The 22,563-nt window shown below is 41.6% G+C and overlaps 1 protein-coding gene across 1 annotated transcript; it reads right to left on the bottom strand.

Moving 5' to 3' along the window:
• Positions 1-1,431: 1,431 nt before the first annotated feature.
• ANKRD1 (ankyrin repeat domain 1) lies at positions 1,432-9,357 on the bottom strand. Its single transcript, XM_009481184.2, has 9 exons — positions 9,328-9,357; positions 7,519-7,698; positions 5,520-5,657; positions 5,322-5,429; positions 4,561-4,659; positions 3,317-3,415; positions 3,074-3,172; positions 2,810-2,908; positions 1,432-1,542 (listed from the first exon to the last, which is right to left on the bottom strand). The coding sequence occupies exons 1-9, from the start codon at positions 9,352-9,354 to the stop codon at positions 1,432-1,434; spliced, it is 960 nt and encodes a 319-aa protein (XP_009479459.2). The 5' UTR covers positions 9,355-9,357.
• Between the last annotated feature and the right edge of the window lie 13,206 nt (positions 9,358-22,563).

Here is a 22,563-nt window from a genome sequence, read left to right as displayed (position 1 = left end):
CCCCACCTCATTGCCCAGGACATTGTTTTGGCCAGACTGTAAAGCCTGCTGGCTAGAAGCCAACTGCCAGGGGTTGGTGAGGGTGTGTGGGAGCCTGTGGTGTATTTCGCTGGGAGGCCATGCCGTGGGACCTTAGGATTTTAACTGAATGCAGCGTGTAACATCCCAATGAGATTAGGCATCGGTGCCCCTGCTGGCGCTACTGCTAAGACTGTTCTGCCCCCCCTAAAGGAAAGGGAGAGGTGCCTGCCTTTCCTAGCAGGACTGGGTGTCTTCCTTGGCTCGGACAATGGAAGCTGTCTCATGTGCTCCACATAGTAAGTACTGACTTGCTGAGGAACTGAGATTTTTAAATCAAACTCAGTAATAAAACTGTAGCTTTGTTTTACTAGCTATCAAGTACTGTCTTTCTGCTTTTGTATATGTGTTTCCATTTAACAAAATAAGTAAGAGAGGGCGTTTATTTAACAGTGGCAGGGAGGTAGCTCAAGGGCTAGCTGCTCTAGGCAGCTGAGACTTTGAGTTTTTAAGAGTTTTACAGAGGTCAAGATGTGAACTTTCTTTAAAGAGAGACAGAATTTCCCTGTGCGTGCTCACCACTCCATAATCCACTCCAGCAAATAAAAAGAACCACTCTGTTTATTTAATCTGAAATAGATCGGTACAAAATGTACAGAAAAAGCAGTACAAATTTACAAATATACATAATCTGTTTTTGCATTCTTCAGTCATCAGACTTCATAGTAGTCTAGCTTAAAATTCACATTCCTGATACTGTCTCCTCTCACCTTCATAAAATTGCATCTGCATCCCACAGTCCAAACAGTTCCATGGTGGTTGGAGCTCTGTCCTTGAGCTCTTCACTGACCATGATTGCCAAACCCTGTGTAAACCCCATTATTCAGCTGCTTCTTTAAATCCGCTTGGCACCTCAGTACACCTTCCTCCATTGCTCTTCCACATATCACTGCTCATTTAACATATTATTTTAATAGTGAGAATTTGGCAGAGACAAGGCAACAGTTGCAAGTATTCACTATTTAGAGCTATTGGAAGGCTTCAGGGAAGCTGCTAATGTAGTTGGAAATACTGCCATCTAAGATGAAAGGATTTATGTTGCTAGCAAAGATTGGTAGCTCTATTTAAAAAAAAAGCTGCAATAATATTGAGTCATTAAAAATTACTTTTTAAATAAATAAATAATAAATAGTAATAAATAAAGCCATTTTAGAACCAGTGGAATTTTAACACTCAACCTGCCCTATAAAATTATTTCTTTGCATGTTTGGTTTGCAGTTTTCTGTGAAGGCACCTCAAATAATCCAGTACCATAAATATTTTCAATAAAAATACTATCTTCAGGGCTATTTTCCTCCAGGTTTATGTGAAGCATTTAAAAGCAGCAAAAAGAGAGCGGTCTGGTTTCTCTCTTCAGAACTTGACTAGATGGACACTCTTATAAGAATTGTCTTTCAGGCTGTTGAATATCTCTTTGGTGCCATTCTGCCACTGAAGAACAAGATCCATAGGTGTTTTCCCTTGCTGGTTAAAAAAGCAGAGGAAGCAAGATTTAATTTCAGCCCGTGATTACAGAATCCTTCATTCTTCCCTAAATATTTGTACAGTGCATCTGCCTGATGTGAGACCCTTCTGCACACACAAGGTCAGACTAACTCTCGCTGCCCTGAGATCTGAGTCCTTTTGCTCTACAGATCTAGTCCCAGCCGTGTTCCGACTTGTGATGAAATCTCCCTGTGTCTCAGTGGGTCTAAGCCATATTAGCAAATCCCATGACTAGCAGAGCGTGCAGGTGTTTCTTTTGATCTGGTTTAAACTGATGAGAAATGCTTTTAGATCAAACCTCAATAAGCCACTCTTCTATTTAATGGAGAATTCAGATAAGAGTTTATACTGGTTTAATTAGGTTATGAACCACATCTCAATTAAACAGGAGCAACTTTTGTGTGCAGACAAAGCCTGAGAGAGCAAGTCTTTGGCCTTTGGGCTGTACCTTTCATCATTTTCATACCCTGATGAGGGATAATGCTGGGAGCGGCCCTGCTTCGGAGAGCATGGGCAGAGAGTAGGGAGTGCAGAGCACTGCAGTGACTGGTTTCTTCCTTGCCCCCTTAAGCTTTGATTGATTGTCAGTCAAAACCATTGACTGGCATCGGTAAAACTCACTGTCCATCCCACTGCTGCTCAGTTTGAGTTTGGGGGAAAAGGGGCTGTGATATGCTGTGTTTTAACAAGTGGTCGCAGAGCTCCACAACATGCCTGCTGCTGGGGTGGCTATGAGCAAAGAGTCAGGTGTGGGGCTTCTCAAATTGAAGCTCTGCTGAGCCCACAGGGATTTGTTGCCCAATGGTCAGGTTAACAGCCAGTCATCCAGATGTAGTGCTTGGGCTCACCATTGGCTTAAAAGAAAGGAGGTTTCTCTGACAAGCTAAGATCTTTGTTGTCTCGGTGGTGGTTCAAGCCCAGGAATTGTACAGAGGGCAAATGTCTGTACGTTGTATCTTTTCAATATATGATATGTGTAATTAAAATAAATTACAGAAACATGCAATGTTGTTTTAAGTTGCAGCTGATGGGGTCTGGTTTTGGAAGAGCTACTGGTTTTTCCTCATCTCCCTGACCTCCCCCAAGTTATACCTTCTCTGTGTCAGCTCTGCTTTAATTAACTCTGAAGTGATCTAATTAAGTCTGTTCACAATAGTCTCTCCTGGCCTTGAAACCTATGAAACTGCTCTGAAGGAAAACTTACTCTAAAGTGTTTTGAATTACTGCATTTTTTGCTGTTACTTACGCAGTTCTTTATAGTTAGGTCCGCTCCATACAGAATCAGAAGCCTGATCATTTTGTAGCGGTTCAGCCTCACGGCGTCGTGCATCGGTGTGTCTCCTTCCTAGAGGCAGGAGACATGGACCACAGCGTCAGTCCTGCCAGTCCAGCGCCGTGGTCCAGCCCCAAAAGCGTAGCCGGAGATTTTTACAGGCAAGTGCGACTATCGAGGCAGACAGCAGCTTGATGCTGCCTGGTAGCTGACAGGTAAGAAGCTGTTGGTACTTACTCTGTCTCTGGCGTTGAGATCTGCTTCACAGGCGATGAGGTGCTCCCCGCAATCATACTGACCCGTTCTCACGGCCACATGCAAAGGGGTGCTGAGCAGCTGAGAAGTGGGAGGACGAAGCAGTCAGTGGCATGGAACAGGTAAAGACCGCTTCAAGAACGGCCACCAAAAATTATCCACTTGGAGTAAGGGTCAGCTTTTCCCCTCCAATTTAAAAAGCTGCAGAGTCCCAGAAGCACATACCTTGTCTCTTGCGTTTCTGTTTATCTCTTTGTCCAGTAAGAATTTCAGAACATCCAGGTTCCCCCCCCGGCATGCCCAGTGCAAGGCTGTAGATTCAAGCTGCAGCAGGAAAAACAAATGGAAACTAATTTAATTCATCATTATATTTAAAAAAAATTAAACCATTTTGATCAAATTTCTAAACAAATCCAAAATCATTTTTATGCAATTTAACCTGAAGCATTTCACTGTGATCACCGAGTTGTTTCTAGTAACAGCTTTTCTTATTTTGCCCTAATTTCTTTTGCACTGCAAGTTTCTCACACTTCACGCTTGCTGCATATTGCTCTTAAAGACAGAGATCTTGGCAATGCTGCTGTGAGAGCGGATGTGTTTTGTCCATTCTGTGAACTTAGAAGTCATCTTTAGACAGCCAGGTATGATTTTTCTGGCTGGCATGTGCTAGTTAGTATTTTTTTATTCAATGCCTTTTGGGTTCTAAAATACGTAGAAAATGAAGCTCAAGGGGAAGAATAGTTCACTTTTAAAAAAACAAAAAACCCAAACTCATGCAGATGCACAGAGTGAATTAGAACCCTTCTCCCCTGCAAGATTCAGTTTCTCTGCACCCAGCTCTGCCAGGAGGGGTGGCATGTCCTGGGAATGTCTCGCTCTGCCTGTTGCTCCTCCTGTTTCTCACACTCTCCACGAGCACCGCTGGGTTAAGCGAGGGGGAGCAAGGCTGGCTGGCTCCGACTGTTTAGCAAAGGGATGAAGAGCTGGGAGCAGAGAAGCACAAAAGCAGCTGCAGAGGCTGTTGATACTCGGCTACCCTCGTGGCCAGCGTGCCAGAGGAGCAAGGGTCCCTCCCGAGCGGAGCCTTGAAATCCCGGTGGAGAATGTACGCGTTGCCCTGAGCCCTGGATAGATGCGTGGGACAGTGGCATCTCCACCACCTGCTAGCAGGCTGAAGTGGTAGCCTGAGCTCACTCCCTTGCCCTGTGCTAGGCTTTGTTGTTGTGGCAGTCTAGCGGCCGATGCGTTCCTCCGCTTCCTGTGTTTTCCAGCAGCCACTTTGGCAAGGGGAGGCAGACGCCCCCTCCTGAAAGCTCTTCTCAACAGTGTTATTTTAAGGCTAAACTTACAAGGCATTGTAAGGCCTCTTAATGCTCCTCTTCTATAAGAGGCCCCTCTGTAAGCGCTTCTCTTGGCACTTCTAAAACAATGAGCGGTTTTTTGAAAGAAGTGGAAGTTGATGTGCGTACCATGTCTCTCTGTTCAAGCTGCGCTCCAGCTTCCACCAACTTTTTCACCACCTCTAGGTGTCCTTCAGAGCATGCCCTGTGCAATGCAGTGCGTTTGTACTGGCAATTAAAACAGTGCAAAGTCAGATATTCAATATGGCGCAAAGAGATATCTTTAAATCTTTCCTCCCCACCTCCCTAGGATGATGGCAAATACATGCTTTATGCTGATTCATTTTGAAGAGCTAATACTTTTAAGACCGGAAATCTGCTAAATTCTAATAGCATCCTGATAGCTGAGAGCTGCCTACCCAGCATTTTAAAGGGTGTGAGAAATATCTGCAGTACGGCATTCAAATTTAAAATGATGCCTGCTGAGTTCCCCCACCCAACATGCTACGCTGTGTTTTGCACATGCAGCTTATGCATTATGGAGTAGGAGGGCAGGCAGCATCACTTTCTCTATCATTCTGCAGTCAAATTTCTTGCCTGTTCATCTGTAGCATTGGAAGACCACCTGCTACAGAAAATCAGGGTCTCCTGGGCACCAACAGCTTGCTTTTAAATATAAAGATTCTTTTGAGGTAATATTACTTTGAAGGGTCCCAGTGGCCCCATTATCACTCAATATACCAAACTTCCAGCATTTACTTATTTCCCCCCCCCCTTCTGTTTTTTTCCTCAGAAGTGTGAAAGCTACAAAACCTAGTGGTAAAAGTTACTTTTGCTCTGTAATAACCTCTCTTCTGTAGCAGGCTTCGCAGTAAGAAGGAAGATTGTACCTCATCACAGACATTTGGATCCCCTTTGTCTGACAGGTATTTTTCAATTACTGGCAACTTATTCTCCAATGCAGCTCTAAAGAATGTGGGTATATCCACTGGTCCTGTCTGATGGAAAGAAACATACAGGGCGTAAATGCGTGTGGCACAAAACCCCATCACTGCTTTCCCAGAAGAAGGTAGTTTGAAATAACTTACAATAACTTCTGGTTCAGGTTCTTTTAAAATGGGAGCTTGCACTTTCTTGCATTTTTTCCTCTTCTTCAGCTGAATAATTTTTTCAAGATCCTCCAAGTTCTCAAGTTTTGACCTCTCCTCTAATTTCTTCTTCTTCAGCTGAAACAAATCAGGGAAGCCCATAAATTGAGCTGAGTGTGACCACCACCTCCCTTTCAGAGTGGCAGGACAGTGCGTGCTACCGTTCAGCTGAATTCAGTTAAAGCCTGAAGAACTTTGAAATAAGTTTGGTTTGGGTTTTTTTTGCTTTTTTTTGTTTTACAGCTAGGGCTAATTGACCATTAGAATAAGTTACTGAGTGTGTGAGAAATTCTACATTGTCTATAGTTTTTCATACACCATTGGACCTCTTCCTAAATGCTGCGTCAGCCATATAGCCATATGTTGTGGGATAGATGGCATAAATTTTTGGTCTGTGTTAGGCCAGGAGTCAGAGCAGCACTGTATTTCCTTCTGGAAACTTAAGAAACCTCATATGCAGCTTATGAGGGCTGGGAAGCCCCTGCAGTTTTAACTGACTTCCACCAAGTGTTTTGCCTTCAACCACTTTCACGATGCAGCCCCTGATTTGTTGTAAGTTAATCCTCTTTGATGAAAAATATACCCTTAAGTGAAAAGCAAGGTTTATACCAATTTTGCCATTTTGGTCAGTGTTACGTTTTGGTAAACTACAAAGAACGTCCCCACTATCCTTGGAAGGGCAATTCAATAAATGTTTAAGACTTCTTTGAGCCTGCTTGTAAAAAAGCATCCCTGCACGAAGTCAGTATGGGGCACTGCTAACATCAAGGGCAGATGTGTGCCTGAACCGAGGGCCATGATCTCAGGTACCATGAGGTGTCCTTGGCTTCAGAAGGGGGATTCACAAACAGGAGGTAACTCAGGGTGAATACAGGTGACAGATTCTGTCCCATGGTATCATTAAGGGTAAATACATGGGTGAGAGCCTGTCATATGGTATACATTTTTTCAGCTGAATTCTTATTCAAGTTATTTCCACCTCTTCTTTTTATTGTTCTATGCATTTAGGGTTTGATCTGTAGATCATTGACTTAATGGAAAATAATTATGTTGGCTGAGTGGGCTGTGGATCAACTGGAAATCCAAAAAGTTCTTAAGACCCTGTGGTTGTTTTGGATAGAGGAACTCAAAAACCTCTGTGGCAAATAATGATCTCCCTATTGAAGGTGAAGGTTTATTGTTTATTTTAATATTTCTAAGGCTCACTTTCCCACCCTTCTTTTTTCAGAACAAAGTCTCATGCCCCCTGCTAGTTAAACTATTGCATTCCCAAATTACTTTACATTTTTAGGCCAGTTGGTTGCTTATTCACCAAAGAATTTAATATGTCACAGCTGCTGTATTTTGGGGGGAAAAAAAACCCCCATCAGTTCTTAGGGATATAGGGAGAATTGTCATGCTCCAGGAATACAAAATGGTACTTTTCTGTAGACCAGTATCACTTTCATTTGTAATAATTTTTCTCAAATGTGCTACTAAGCATAATGCAGTGTTTTCATAAAAGAATATTTTCATGGTAGATAAGGCTCCTGGCTTCAGAAGTGCACTCTTACACTCTTCTTGAGTTAGTTATTTTTGGTGGCAGTCATTAGGTGTGCAAGCTGAGGGTGTGTTACTGGCTATGTTTGTTCCCCCCTCACTGACAGCTGGCAGCAGGTTGACTGGGCAGGATGAAGCCCCCCAGCCTTCAATCAGACATTACAGGGGGAGTTTTGGGTTCTGCTTCACAGTGTTACTGCCTGCACCCATAGGCTACAGGAGTCAGCAGATCTCCATGGCCTTCGATGGACTTTAGACCAGCCTCCTTTGGTAGTGATCTGCCAAGGGTTTATCTAGCTCACCATGCACGTATTTCTAACTTAGAGGCAAAACGTCAAGGGCTGCAGCAGAAAGTGCACATAGGATGATAAAAAGCTAAGTACAAAACCCAAGAGCCTACCTCTGCTTCTAGTTTTTTCTCCTTCTCATAAGCCAGATCACCTCGGGTCAGTGAGTGTTCAGAGATTGTCTTCAGGTCCTCCTGCTTCTCTAATCTTACAGCAGCTTCATACTCTCCATTTTTGAAGTCCTCAGGGAGGAAGCTGCCAGTCTCTTTATCGTCAGCTCTCTTCCCAGTCACCTGTAAAAGCAAACGTGGTATAATATAAGCAGCAGTTCATGACTGCAGTAGCTACCCCCTGGGAACATGGATTACCTAGAGGCTAATTACATGTCATTCCTGTCCTGCTGTAGGAGTGTGTGACAGACAGAGTGCAGACCTCATTCAGCCTGTGCCTGGATTAACTGTGTACACGAATGGCCAGAGCAATCTCACTCGCAGGCAGATCTCCCACATCCCCGCGGCAACCCCCCTCTTGGCATCTTCAGGGCTTGGGTCAAGATCCATGAGGCCAGCTCACAGTCTAACTCCCTGCTTGGCTGGGGCCGGGGGGCTGCTGTACTGACACAAGGCAGTGAGTTGGGAAGAGCCCCTTTTTTTATTCAGGGTTTTCTTGTTTGTTCACTCGCCAGAGTCTTCAGAAGGCTGTAAGAGGCTGTGGTGAAAAGAGCCACCCTGACCAGCCACCAGCGCCCTGTGAGTGTTGAGGAGGGGAACTGAGCAGGTAGAATGGGAGGAGAGGCTTTCTCCCTTGGGACCTTAGTTTTATTGAAACACATCCAATGCAGTCAAATCAGGTTGCTGAGTAATTTCAAGGCTGGTTTTACCCATTGCTGTCAGTACCAAAGTCCCCATTTTTAGCACTTAGCAAAACAGCAGAAGGCAGTTCCTGCGCAGAAGCTATGTCATGCTGTGCAGCAGCACAACGTTCAATAGCTTCTGGAAATATTTCTGATGCTCGATTAAGTGTGTATAAAGAGACAACTTGTCGAACTTAGTAGAGGCTGTGGTGTGGTGTGTTGTGAGAGTGGTTCAGTAAATTCATGTGTCCTAGACTGCCTTTCCATTCAATCACCTTGTAAAATTGTGTGTGGTACAGAGTTTAACACTAGAGAAACTGTCAGGGCTTGCCAAAGAATTTAAGACAGCATTAACAAGTTAGGTTGTATGGCAGTTGCATCTTAACATAGCCATCTCGGGGGGCTTTTTTTAAAAAGCAATTTTTGTATAATGTTGCAGTGTTTTATTGGATCATTGCTGTTTTCCCAGTTTATTGATCAAATCAGATTATATTGGTCTGAACCCTGCAGTGGAATGTCCCATTACTTGTGGTCTGGTTTAGACATTATTTTTTCAAAGGCTTGTTACACCATGAACAGCAGTGGGTGTAAGAACTGTTAGTTTAGTATTAGAAAATAATACTATTACTAAACTGTTAGTTTAGTATTAAAAAATACTTTGGTTTCCCTGCATTGATACCTCCTCTCAGTCCCTTACTGGATTGGTATTACTCAGTGTGATCATAAACTTAATGGCTTCTGAAAAAATAAAAATGAAACTCAAGGTCAAAGGAAAATACACAGCTAAATTTCAGTCTCTTTTTTCCTGATGAACTGTGTTTTGATGCAAAATCCAAACGGCTATGTAGTTGTATCAGTGGTGAGCCCCCTTCCCAAGGAAAAGTTAAAGTGAGAATGTAATATGACAACATACAGTATATGCAGGTTTTGCACCTAGAGCGCAGCAGTGCTGGTAACCTGCCAGATCACCTTAGTGATCCACAAAGGCTGTCTCTCTCTCTCTGCCTGGTATAATGGCAGTCTAAAAAGAAAAGTAATTATGAATAAAAGGAAAGAAGGTTGTACCTACCAGCTCTTCTACTTTCATCATCATCATATTTGCCAGCGTTTGAAGGTTGTACTCCTGTATGGCTGAAACTCCCAAGTGCTCAAGCCAGCTCTGCAGGGACCACCACACTAGCTTTGCTTATATATCTTTGGGAGAGCTGTGCTTGAATGAGATAATCTTCCAACCTGGGAATCCAAGTATGCCCCTTGGGCTTGCCAGCTGAGAGGTAGGCTTGCGCTCATTCCAGACATGTTAACGAGCCAGATCTGGTGTCGGGGGGGGGCAGGGGCAGGGGGGCGTCAGTTGGGCGAGGAAGGGTGAGCCTCACAGTCTAACCACACCGAGTATGTGAATTGGAATGGAATGTGAGCTCATCATTCCTTTGGCAATGACCACACGGCTCAGCAATGCGAGTCATTCTGTGTTCCCAGTGCCCACTAGGACAGCTGTCTGTTGATATAGCATTATAACTTCATCGTCTTTTTTCTAATTTTTTTTTAAACTGACATTCAGATGACTGTAAGACACTGGAAAGGGTAAGTGGCTTATGTACAATACTTGTAGTAATATCTTCCTGATAAATGGATTATGAGCCCGTAAGTCTCGGAAAGCCATTCTTTTCATTGCTATTTATTCTTGGATGATAAACAGTTTTAGGGGAAAGGATTTTTCTCATCATGATGGCAGTCTTCTATATTTGTTGGAAGGAATTCTCTGAAGGGATTACTAAGCCAGAATGATGTCTCTGGTGCTAAAAGGGCCTATGACATGATAAGTTACAATCAGTATAAGATCTCAAAACAGCAAGCTTTGCATTTTTCCGGGATTTTGTCAGTGATCATAAGCAGAATAATAAATTATGTCCTATTATGCTAAAAAAAAGTAAAACAAATACTGTTTTTTCAGGCAATATTTTCCTTTTGGATATGGGAGAATGGGGGCACAGAAGTGATTTGTTCATTTTTGGAGATAAGATGGGATATGGACAGATATATACAGATGACGTGTGTGTTTTGGGGGAAAAGGACTCAAGTCCTTTGGGAAAAATAAAGGTGCAAGCTTTTCTTGTGCCATGAATCAGAGTAGTCTGGAAGCAGGAGAATGAACACCAGCAGAAGGCTATTTTATAAAAGGAAGATGCACTAATTTTTGCATTTAAAGAGTGTGGATGAATGCCAAGAAATATCAGTTCTGTCATTCTGCGATGCTTGGAGCTCTTGTGTGGTGAAGTATAAGCCTGGCTGTAGGCATCCAGGTCACCTGGCTGAAATGAATACAGCTGCTCAGGTGCTTCAAGTACATGTTCATAAGTCCTTCACCAAATCAAGACCTATCTATCTTGGGTGTTGTTTATATCATTAGCATCATTAGCATGCTGCGTTCCTGACACTGACCTTTCAAGGTGTCTCTCCTCTGAACTATCTCCCAGTAATCTGAGTACATCCAAACTTGTCTTCTAGTGCCCATCATACCTATGCCCTCCCTTTCCCTGAAATGAAGCTGGCCATCAGGTGGTTCCTTTACTACTCAGAATATATATGACATTAGAGGATGAGCCCCAGAACTAAAATAGAGTATGTGGCAGCAAGAGAACCTTTCAGAACATTTTTTTCCAAACCTAAGTACAGCCAGGCTATCACTCCCCCAGAGTGGTATGTCCTGAATCACACTGCCTGGCTTTCTTTCACAGCAGTTTTGTACTCCTGCTATACATCTCTATGATAAGAGGCAGCTTGGTTTGGTTTTTTCTTGTTTATAAATGTGCTGTAACAGCTTATCTCAGTCTGTTTTGTTCTGCAATGCTTATTTGGGAGATTGTCTTGAAATCCACAGCCCTAACAGGATGGCTGCAAAGACCGCTTCTGCTTTAGTGAAAACAGATCGCAGTTGGAGACCTGATGCGGGAAGAGAAATATAGGGGGTTGCTTTAAGAACAAGAACTGTTTAAGAAGCTGTGAACTACCTCCAGCCCTAGTGTATCTGAAGCTTACTTTTCTTTTTTCTCGCTTTCCTTTTTTTTTTAAAACAGCCTGATATATAAAACTGACTCAGCAAAACCTAAACTGGAAGGTTTAAGAGGATAGATCTTTCTCTGTAAACGGTACATAAATCCAGAGCCCGGAGTAGCTTTACAGTAAACCTCAGTGCCCCGAGGGGAAACACAAACCCACTTCTTACATCATGAGCGCTACCAAAAAACCCCAGCTGCATTCACTAATTATATTTAAGACATCCTGTCCCTGATGACTAAAAGAATAATAAAGAATAGAAAAGAAACTTCCTTGATTATCCTGAGTTTCTGTGAAAAGGGTGGCACACAGAAACCCACTTTAACCAAAGGCTGGAATCTAAATTAACATAATGGTAAATGCTTTTAAGCTAAATGTCATGTAAACCAAGGTAACCCTACTGAAATAGTAGAAATGCACTGATTAATATCAGCTAAGACTCTGGCTGGATGCTTATTGCTATTGCTTAATATTGGAGGGGGAAGTAGTATAATGAGCTTGCAACCTTGTGCTGGACCATAACCACTTAATCACCTTTCAACAAGTGATTTCTCGTTAAGGTGGTAATAGCAGATGGTCAGTGGGAGATGCGTAACGGGAATCTGAAAAACTCTTGCCGCTCTGCTAAAGGATAAGGGCAGAGCAATGATCTGCAAGGTGTAAGGCAATCGGATATTGTCACAAAAAAACTTCACAGAGAAAAACACAAAAGGGCAGTAGGCTCAGCATGACAGAGAGAAAACTCTATGGCACACCCTGTTCCCTGCTATCAAAAGACAAGTTGTCTGAATAGTGTAAAGAATTTTTGTAATTAATTATTTAAAGAGATTAATGGTAGAGTGAAAGCATTATGTGTGATACAGATGATATTGCCGCCTCCTGTCCAGTGTATTACCATCATGTTTTCAATGCCGTCACTGCTGTACTCGGCTATCTTACATTTTCCAGCGCTCTGCCCTTGGCTCTGTCCTTGCATCTGAAGATGTTGCTCTTTGGAATGCCATTGTTCCTGGCTGTCTCTGTCCGTCTCCTGCTGCTAAATAAGTAAAGGTATGAAAAAATCAGTTGCTGGGGAGTGGGTATGCACCTAAGAGGGTATTCATCCAGCAAACTATGTTTCATGTGTGTGCAGTCAAGATACCCAAGGTATACGTAAGAAGCAGTAACCCACAGGTTACTCCTCCCGGATTAGTGATCTGTTGGTGTGCAATGGCTTGTTTCTTTCTCAGTATGCATGAGCACCCAGCACGCTGTACATATATACACACACAACAGGGCAGTAAACAATAGTATATTGCAAGAACTGTATTTGTTTCCTCCTCTTTTTTAGCTCTTTGTTTTCCATAAAAGGCACGAAACGCTTTTATTTGTCTAACATATACTCTTTGATACTAATTGTCAAAAAGCTGTTTGGGTACGAGTTAACTATAATACGCAAATTATACCACTCATGCTGTAACTTTTTCAACATAGCAATATATATGTCTGCTTTTTCTAAAGTGACCAGGGAATTACTACATCATCTGTTTAAAACAACTTGGAGACTTCTCATCAATGTATATTTTTGTGTATAAAACTGCTAAAGAGAAACACATTGTCTCCTTAGGGGGGGGAAAAAAAAACCAAACCCAAACCAAAAACTATTTCACCTAGGAATATAAAGTTAGTTTCAAGTACAAAATTAGAATATGAGAAATTATTAAATTAGCAGAAGGATGCAGCTATAAATTCAATTTGTTTAGATCAGTTGTTATTGAAGAAACAAAGAAGTCATAGTCTGGCATGTTGCTGGTCTGGCCAGCGCAGTCCTCTGGTGTCAAAACCTAAACCAGCAATGAGTCAACAGTTGCATCACTTACTGTAGGACTTAAAAAACCCCTCCTCAAATGACGTTAGGCTTGGGGATTTCACATAATGGCAAAAAAATACAGTGATTTCTATTTAAAATCAAGGGATTTGAATTTATCTGAGGCCTTGAGCTTTATCATCATGGCATTTGTACGACATGTGAATCTGGCTAATTCATCTTAATGGGGCTCAGTTAACAAGCAAGTGCAGCAAAACACACCCGAAGGGTTGTTATCTGTGGTCAAATGGGTTTGTCTACTGGCTACGTGGCCTTCACAGTCAGCGATACAGGTCAAGGTCCTGCTGCTCCAGCACACCTGTGCTGATGCTCTGTTCATGAAACCTCTGACTACATTTTTGTGTGGTCAAGGACATACAACATTCCCTCAGCTGTTGCAAAAAGGCTCTTCTGTCTTCTTTAGACACAGAGGTGTCTAAAAGGTTTCTGCCATTCATAAATGCTCCAGAACAACTCTGAGTCAGTCAGGAAAGGAAAAGTGCTTAAACTAGGGAATTGCAGAGCGAGTTGTTATCCTTACAGTGAGAGCATGCCTGCAAATCCTGGTCACTTGAGTCATGATCCAACAGGTACCTATGCTGGCCAACTGCTCTGCAGTAATCATAGTCGATGCTTTTGGTTGGCAGCAAGGGAGAATTCAGCTTCACTCCAGAGAAGCTGTGACATTTTTTAACTTTCCCTCAGTTTTTTATTTCGAATTTTACATTGTCTAACTTAAAACTGCATCTTGCTATACCTTTGCCTGAAAGCTCATAAGTACTCCCTCTCATCCCAGTAGTACAATGCCTTTTTGGTGTGTAAACGTAAGGCTATGCTATAGTTTGCGGAGATACAAACATCCCTCTGAAATACTGCATGGCATGCACAGGACTGTTTCTTGTTGATGTGGAAAAAAAATCCAGGTCCTGGCTGTCCTCCTCTTCACTTACACAGCAAAAGCAGCGGCTCAGGAGACACAGGAGGGCTCCATCAGACAGCGATGCCAGGCTTCATGGGCTGTTCCTGAGGGACCAATGGTCACTTGCAGCTGGCTGCTTGAATTTTGGGAATTCCATTCTGCAAAGGTGTCAGATTTTATGTGGGGGTGCTCACCAGCAGTGGCCAAGTAACATCCAACCATTGTTTTTCCCTGTAGCATTACATTACAGCACACGTTGATGTAGTTATCTAACAGGATCCCCAAATCGCTCTCCAGGCAGAATCGACCAAATTACAGTCATAACATGCTATAACAGGGAGGACCTTGGGAGGTCATCTAGTCCAAACTTCTTCTTAAACAGAGTCAAAACTGAATTCATGTAAGGTTGCTCAGGGCTTCATTAGTCAGATCTTAAAAACCTCCAAGGACAAATCTTTCATGACCTCCCTGGTTGTCCTGATCCAATGCCTGAGTATCCTCATAGTGATTTTTTTTCCTTATATACAGCTGAAATTTCCCCTGTTTCAATACATGATCACGGTCTCCCATTCTCCTCCCATAAACCTCTGTAAAGAGCCTGGCTCTGCTTCTTTGTAAGCTCCTTGTAGGCTGCTTTTAGTTTCCCTGAAACCTTGTCTTCTTCAGACTGAACAAGTCCAGTTCACCCAGCCGTTTCTTACAGGGTAAGTGCTCCAGCCCCCAGCCATCTTGGGACTGATTTTACATCATTGTTTGGACACGTGATGAAAATACTAAACGATGTTGTACCAGGAACTGATCCTTGTGGGAATCTGCTGGAAATAGTTCCACTTGTTACTCTCACAACTTTGTGATCTGTCAGGGAGCCAGCTTTTAGTTCTTCCGACGTGCATCCTTTTAATTCCATATAATACATGCTTTTTAATGATACCAACATATGCCATGAAATGAAATACTTTGGCAAGACCCAAGTAAACTGTAATGTGAATTAATGTGAATGCTACTCTCAACCAGACCTTTTATCCTGTGAAAAAAGACTTGTTTAAAAAGATCCGCTTTGTATCCAGCCACATGGATTGGCATTCATTGCATGTGAAGTGTCCAATTCTTTCTTGATAAAGCTTTGGTTAACCCTTCCCCTTGTGTGCCCAGAGCCAAGTCAGGTCAGCCTGCCTGTTGTTCTCTTTCATCATTTTCAGCCAGTTGAAATATCTTGGGAGCTAAGGAAAAACAAAAGGGAGCTTCTCTGCTTTACTGGCACTGAGGCTGGCCTGTGAGATCTTCAGGTGCAACCCAAGCGGATGCTCTAACTCAGGAAGGTTCCTGCACCTTGTGAATAAACAGGACCTCAGGGAATCAAGGTGAGAAATAATTGGATGGATTTTGCTTAAAAATATGAGAATGTTTTCATAGAACATTGATTTTATAATATCTTAGCAAAACAATAGTATGTCACAGCACTGGCATAATACCTGCACTCAGGCATAGCAGCCTCTCTCTCTCTCTCTCATTTATTGAAACCATATCCTCTATAATGTTAGAAACAGGTTGAAGAGATTTTGAAAATCACTATTACCTGGGAAAAACAACCCTTTTATGGGTTTGGGGTTTTTTGGGTTGGTTTTGGGTTTGTTTTTTTTTTTCTTTTAACATATTGCGATTAAATGCATAAATCTGCTTCACATTAAATTTGCTGAAAAGCTTTTTCCCCCCTTTCATGAGATGAGGTTTCATTGGCAGTGAGATACTATTGGATATGTATCCAAGCTATTTTTAACAAATATCTCCTTTAATTGCCGTAATACCAGTGAGGGTAGAAAAGCATTGATGCAACTTTGGAATTACATTACATTATGTTATGTTGGTCATCCTCTTGGGGCTAGAGGGTGAGTAGTTCTGTGACTGCAAACACAGATGGAAAAATCAATTTTCTCTTTCTTAACAACTTGTTACAGGTACAGTGCATATACTAAAAATGCAATTGGAGTTTAATTTTAGAGAAGGGATTAATTAAAAACCAACCAAACAAAAACAAACCAAGAAACAAAAAACCCCAAGCCCACCTTTTCCTCTAAAGTATCATAATCAGAGGCAAATTTATGTCAGATGATGAACTTGGAAAAAACCTTGTGCTTATCTGCAACACACAGAAGTTTTACAGAAGTCTGTTACAACACTTTGGCATGGGATTTCTGTATTCTGTTTTATTTCAGGAGAAAATGTAGGGAATGCATGAAAAAGGAGAAAAGAGGAGTGAATGATCTAAATTGGTTTCTCTGGGCCTGCAAACTGCAATGTATTCATCTGCAGGCACTATTTTTAGTAAGTTGTTATTTCACAAGAGAAATACCAAAAATTTCCCCAATAGCTATTTTCTCTCAGCAAAGGCATCTTCCACACCAGAGTCAGCTGGATAAGGAGACCACGGGGTAGGCCTTTTCACCCCAAAATCTGTTGTTATCCAAATTAAGGAGCTAGAAAGGTCACTAGGCTGTGACTAGCCAGTTCTTGCTGAGGCTGTACTAAGCCCATTCTCTGCCCATATCGAACTAGCATACCCTGTAAGAAATTTTCTATGATCTTTGCTTTTTTTTTTTCATGTCTTTCTAGACCATCTGTGTGACAAAGCCAGTGTAGGGTTAGGCTGTTCTCACCATAACATGATGAAGGCTCTCCCGAGTCTTTCTTTTTTCCTCCCCTCAGGGGATCGAGGGGGAGGATACAGCACAGCATTAACCCAAATGAAACACTGAATTTCATAGTGAAGAAAGGAAGAAACAGACACATACTTTCCTTTTTCTGATGTATACAAGAAAAAAAAAAATCAAGAAAGTGAGAGAACCGAAGGGCATTCTCATTTATATATGCCCAACTTTTCAGATGGCCAAGGGTTCTTGCTAGGCGACCTCAGAACTGAATACATTCAGTGATGTTCCCATCTGAATGGAAAGAAGAGGCCGCTACCTTCTCTGACACCCTGATTCAGACCCCTGTGTTGTCTTAATTTCAAGTGCGTGGCCATTCAATTCCATTGAGTAACCTTATGTTTTTATATCATGTTGCATGATGAGGAGAGGAAAGGGCATTGCTTTCCTGCTTAGCAGCATGAGTGGGAGAACTGGTCTGGAGGAAATAAGAAATCACCTGGATCTTAGCCAGGAAGCTGCAGCTTGTGAAACATAGCACAGTTTTGGCTAGTTATTTTTTTTTTCGTAAAGTCTCTTTCATCGTAAAGTCTCTCTGCAATTCTTAGTTTTGGCAGAAAGTTGAAGAGAAATATTGAAACATTGCTTGTCCGTCTAAATTCCACTGGGTTCCCGGCTTTCCTGAAGCAAGTATAGGAAAGGACAGTATAGGATAAATAACTTTGATTGCCAGCCCAAATAGGCTAGAAAAATGTTTTCCTTTCCTTTTCAATGTTCTTGAGCCTTATTTGTCAAAGGCCAAACTCATGGTCACAGTCAAACTCTAATGTTTGCACATGCTTGCTCGGCATGCCAGACTGCTGAGTTTGTAGCTAGGTACAAATTAATTTGTGTTTATCCTCGCAATTTCCTATTGGGCGTTCTTTCCTCTTTTAGTGTTTGATCATAGAAATCAGGGAAATTTTTTTCCCTCTCTTTTGAGGAGAAAAAAAAAAAAAGATTCACTTGAGAGGTATATGACGTTTGTCACCTCCTATCAGAAATCCCTACTAGGTGACCTGCACAGATGGAAGATATAAGAATTGTTGCTTTGATCAAAAGTCAGTCAATCAATAAATCAGCAACAAGAGGAAAAATATATTCCAAAAAGAGCCAAAATAAAGCACTGCCATGTGCTTTAACATCTACCCAACAATAAGAACACTATAGGTGTATTCTACGTCCTACGATGGTCATTTAATTTTTGAGACCTACTGCCATGTGCAGCCTCTGTCCCAGAAGCACAAACACAGGGACTTCAAACACTGAATTTGTGATACCACCTTGTCCTAGTAAAACTTGAAGAAATTAATCCCAACAGTACACATCCATGCTTCCCTCAGCTTAATGCCTCAGATTTCATGGAAAATTGTATAGCTTAGTGCTGATGAGGTTGGAAATGATGCTGCTTTCACTAGGGTTTTTTAAAGGAGGAAGAGCACCGCATTCTATATCAACCATAAATTGTTGATGAGAAGATGAAAGCATCTTCTCATCGGGAACGAATGTTTGGTAACATGAGCTCTCAAGGCATTACAGTATCATTCACAGGAACACATATGGCTATGAAGCAGACCTCCAGCCTGTTGAACCACATGAATTAATTCCAAGTAAAATATTAGAACTGTCAGTGCCAGTTCACCGAGAAAGTCAAGTCAACTACTAAATGCACCTTGCAAGTGCAGAGGACTTTCTACTTATGATTTGCACAACCAGGAACTAGTGGGAGAAAATGGTAGATTTTTACCTTCAGATGAAAAAATGTCTAGATGAGGCAGTTCCCAGATATGAAATCATAAGGCTGTAGTGACATATTTGACTTTTACTGTCTGAACAATTTTTTTCAGAAATGAGGAATAGTCATGTGAAGGTGATTTTTCCAAAGAAAAAATGTCTAGACAACTGCAGCATTAAAATGCTCAGATTTAGAGAAGTCCTATCCTTTCTGCTCTGAAGCAGCATCAAGCACCTGCAAATACTCCTGCAGTCCCAGAGCCACTGAAGAACGTGTGTTGGGTTGCCCGCTTTTCTGATGCTGAACAGGAACAGTCAGAACGCATCTTCCCACGCTAGCTGTAAGTTAACAAAAAAGGAAGCAACCTTCACATTTTGTGTAAGATGATGGAAGGATATTCACATTACTGCTTAATTTTCCACTGACCTCTCAAAGAACTACATTTTTACTGAGCTGCATAAGCAGTAGTGTGCATATGTTCATTATGTTCTAGGGCAAGAAATGGTTCTAGAAAATAGATGAAAGCAAATCCAATTTTGTTTTTCTCTTTATTATAAGTTGGTAAATACTTAACTAGCAACTCAAGGAAAGCAGCAGCCTTGCTGCCTGATTACCTCTTTGCCATTTTGCTGCAGTGCGTCACCTAGGCTTTCTAAAATTGACACCACCACCCCCACCCAAGCCCATGCCCCATATCAGAACTCTTGGTGCATGCATAAAAAAAATTATTGCGTGTTTATTTGATGGCTGGTTGTAACAGAATGAAGACATTGAAAAAGCTGTCTTTATACCTGGGTGCCAGAAGTCATTCATAAATAAAACTAGAAAGAACAATAATACCTTGAGTAAGGGGTTAAAATGTAATTTTTTTTAATTACAACTGTACATTTGAGAATGGCACTTGTTAATCTCTTATCAAAGCATTCTGTTTTTCTTTGATCTAACTATAATTTATTGAGAGCAGTTGCCACAGGCATCTGTAATCCTGCTTTAAATCCCTCTATGCATTCCACTCTGTTCCAGGCTTGCCTTTTTCCATTCAGCGTGGTGCATGTATTCTCCCTGTTGTTTGTATGTGCATCTCCCATTTGTCTCCATTGGAGTTACAGGAACTCACATACATATAAATAGTCCCTTCAAGTGTACACTTTCTTTGTATTTTGTTTCACACGTTCATTAATTAATATGGTTATTTGCTACCCAGGAAGATCTCAGTTGTCTATATTAATGGAGCCTTCAGAATGTGGGGAAAAGATAAACATTTTCTTGCTTGTTATTGCCTAAGAATAATTGCAGGGACGTGTGGTAGAGGCTTTCACAGAGTTAGTGTTTCATTGACATCTATATGACATTTTTATAAAAAAAAAAAAAAAAAGATTCAAAGGGAAAGTTTTGAACCTCAGACTAAGAGCTGGAGAATGGTGTAACCTCTGCCACCTGTAAATACCAATGCAACCAGAAATCGCAAAGGACTTAGGTGTCAACTTGGAAACAGAATCAGGTAACTTGCAGGTTCTTGGCCTGAGTGCACCTCCATGTTCATAACAAAGTTACAGTTGGGTGGAATCAGTCCATGTCATGTCTATAGATCTTTTTAAAAGCATAAACCTACAGATATGTAACTGAACGGGTGAACAATCAAGCAATTCTATGACTGAGCTAAATTACTGCACCATGTTAATTTAGTCCTGATGGGCATAGCTATCCCTAGGACACTGGTGTTAGGCAGACTGATGTGTTGGTTTGGACTGTGACCTCTCCTTGCTTCTCAGGTGCCTGCAGTGAATCTCTGGACAAAGATGTGCACGTTGGTTTAGCTTAAAGAAGCATTGCTATGCAGGAGTTTTTCTTATATCACCCTTTCCATGGCAACATAGATTCTTTCCAGAGATACAACATACAGGTGACTGACAAAGTATACAGAGTAGATTTTGAAATCCAGTAAAGTCTCCTCGCTATCCTAGTGACAAGTCAGTGTTTACCCTTAATAAGTTATTTAGAACTGTTATTGCATCATTGTAGGTGAATCAATAAAAACTTCAAAAAATAGGTGGTGGTGTCCAGATAGTGTAAAAAAGTATATTTGAACTTCTGTTTCATCTTTGACACTTTTGTCTCACATGATTGCTCCTGTTTCTAATCAGTGCTAGAGTGTGGAAGCTTACTGAAGTCTGGAACATGTGACAACAGGTGCCTCACCTTGTTCACTTGCTTTTCACTCAGGTGGCTTCTCCGTGGAAGGCACTTACATGTGGCTTCAGATCCCACTAGCAGTTTAAGAGCCAGAGGAAGAGGTGTACTTCAAGTCTGCAGAAAGGTTGCTTCTCATTTGCTTTGTGTTAGAGACTGCCTTTTTGGATTTAAAGGCCAAGTGCCACTCCACATATTCTGGTTTATCAACCTTATCCTGTTCTTTCAGCACAGGCACTTTTTTGAGGAAATGAGCATGACCAGTTGACTTTTCCATACATATGAAAGCAAGGAATATGGGACCTGGCTGACAAGAAAATAGAGTGAGGTAGTGGATGGAAGACCTGACCTCAGCAGAAATAACCTTTTATTAAAAAAAACCCCAAAACCCAACAATGAATAGCTTAATAAGTACTTTTTCTTAGCCATGAATTTTCTTTAAAGCAGTCACTTCAGTGATCACAGCATTTCTTGACACCAGACTGGGGACTAATACAAGCTTATGCTATGTTCTGTTGACTTTTGATGTGAAAACATGCACTATTCATCGTTAAATGGTTATATGTTTACTTCCGGGCTGAACTCATTTTCTTCCTGTCGTGGTTTAGTCCCAGCCAGCAGTACTCAGCAACAACTAGAAACATCAGCATGTTATCAACATTCTTCTCCTACTAAATCCAAAACACAGCACTATGCCTGCTGCTAGGAAGAAAATTAACTCTATCCCAGCCGAAACCAGGACACTTCCCAAAATTGCTAAGGAATAAAATCTATTTTGAGAAATGCTTGGTTTTTTAACAATTCCTGCTATAAGTTTGTTGTTCTGTCAGGTGGCACTTCCTAATTCTTTTGTAGTCTTCCTTTACAAGATACTTTCAGGCAGACCAACACATGCCTCTCTCAGAGTTTTGCTTACATGAGTTATTTATTGTGCTGGAGGGGTTCTTTTTGGTAAATTTCCTCTGCATCTCTGCTTAGAGTCCTGCAGTCCCTCCCTTGGTGGGATCCGAGTCAAGTCACAGACTGGGGTGCCCTGAAAACAGGTTCACAGCCCGTGTGGATGCAGGGTCCTCCAGCAGTCATCACACTAGCCATGCACGCTGTGAGCTTAAGACAGGGAGCCTCATGACTGGTAAAGGCATGATGCGGTTATACAGCCCCAGAGCCATAACACATTGCAACAAATTGTACCCCAGCCTTTCCCCATGCTTGCTGCACCAGTGGGCACTGTAACCGTACCCAGAGTGGCCTCGAGAACACGTAAGGGCAGGATATACATGCTTGCCACTAGCTGAGAGAGGTAGGTAGGGGAAAACCCTCTCTGCACATAGGGATTGCTTTATTTCTATGGTTATCATGAGTTTTGTGTTGCAAATCACAAGTCGTGCCCTTGTGCAAGAGCCAGTAACAGAGGCAGACCGGTTCTTCTATGAGCTGAAGGTTTTGACCACCTGCTGACAGACATTTGAGACATAGAACGCTAATCACAGCATAAGGATCTGCCAATTTCTTCTTGACAGAAATAGCCACAAGCACAAATTACTTAAATTCAATCTATGTATAGAGTCTATAAAATGTAAATTAATTAATGGGATATAGATTATTGAAAGATAACAAGACCTAATGAACTATTCACCACAGAGAGAAGTGTTATCCCAGGCATAACCTGTGGTTTATTTTGCATTATTATGCTATAGATACTGAATGTCTCATGGCTTTAGACCTGTTAGAAGGAGTTATAATTCTGTACTTGTCAGAGTAGTCAAAAACATCTTGTTTAAAAGTTTCTTCAAACCCAGAATTTACAAACATATTTGATTAGACATCTCAACTCATTTTAAATTGAGTACTTCCAGCATTTCATTAAAGCAAAT

This window comes from Pelecanus crispus, chromosome 10 (assembly GCF_030463565.1).
Source record: "Pelecanus crispus isolate bPelCri1 chromosome 10, bPelCri1.pri, whole genome shotgun sequence".
In the NCBI taxonomy this organism is placed as follows: Eukaryota; Metazoa; Chordata; class Aves; order Pelecaniformes; family Pelecanidae; genus Pelecanus; species Pelecanus crispus.
Note: the sequence above shows the minus strand (reverse complement) of the source record. Positions and strands in the feature narration are given on the sequence as shown.

Excerpts from the sequence above, each read along its gene's own strand:
- ANKRD1 (XM_009481184.2), bottom strand. The coding sequence starts at position 9,354 with ATGATGATGATGAAAGTAGAAGAGCTG. Across the intron at positions 5,430-5,519 it reads AACCTGAACCAGAAGTTATT|ACAGGACCAGTGGATATACC; the intron begins GTAAGTTATTTC and ends TCTTTCCATCAG. Across the intron at positions 3,416-4,560 it reads AGCTTGAACAGAGAGACATG|CTTGAATCTACAGCCTTGCA; the intron begins GTACGCACATCA and ends TTCCTGCTGCAG.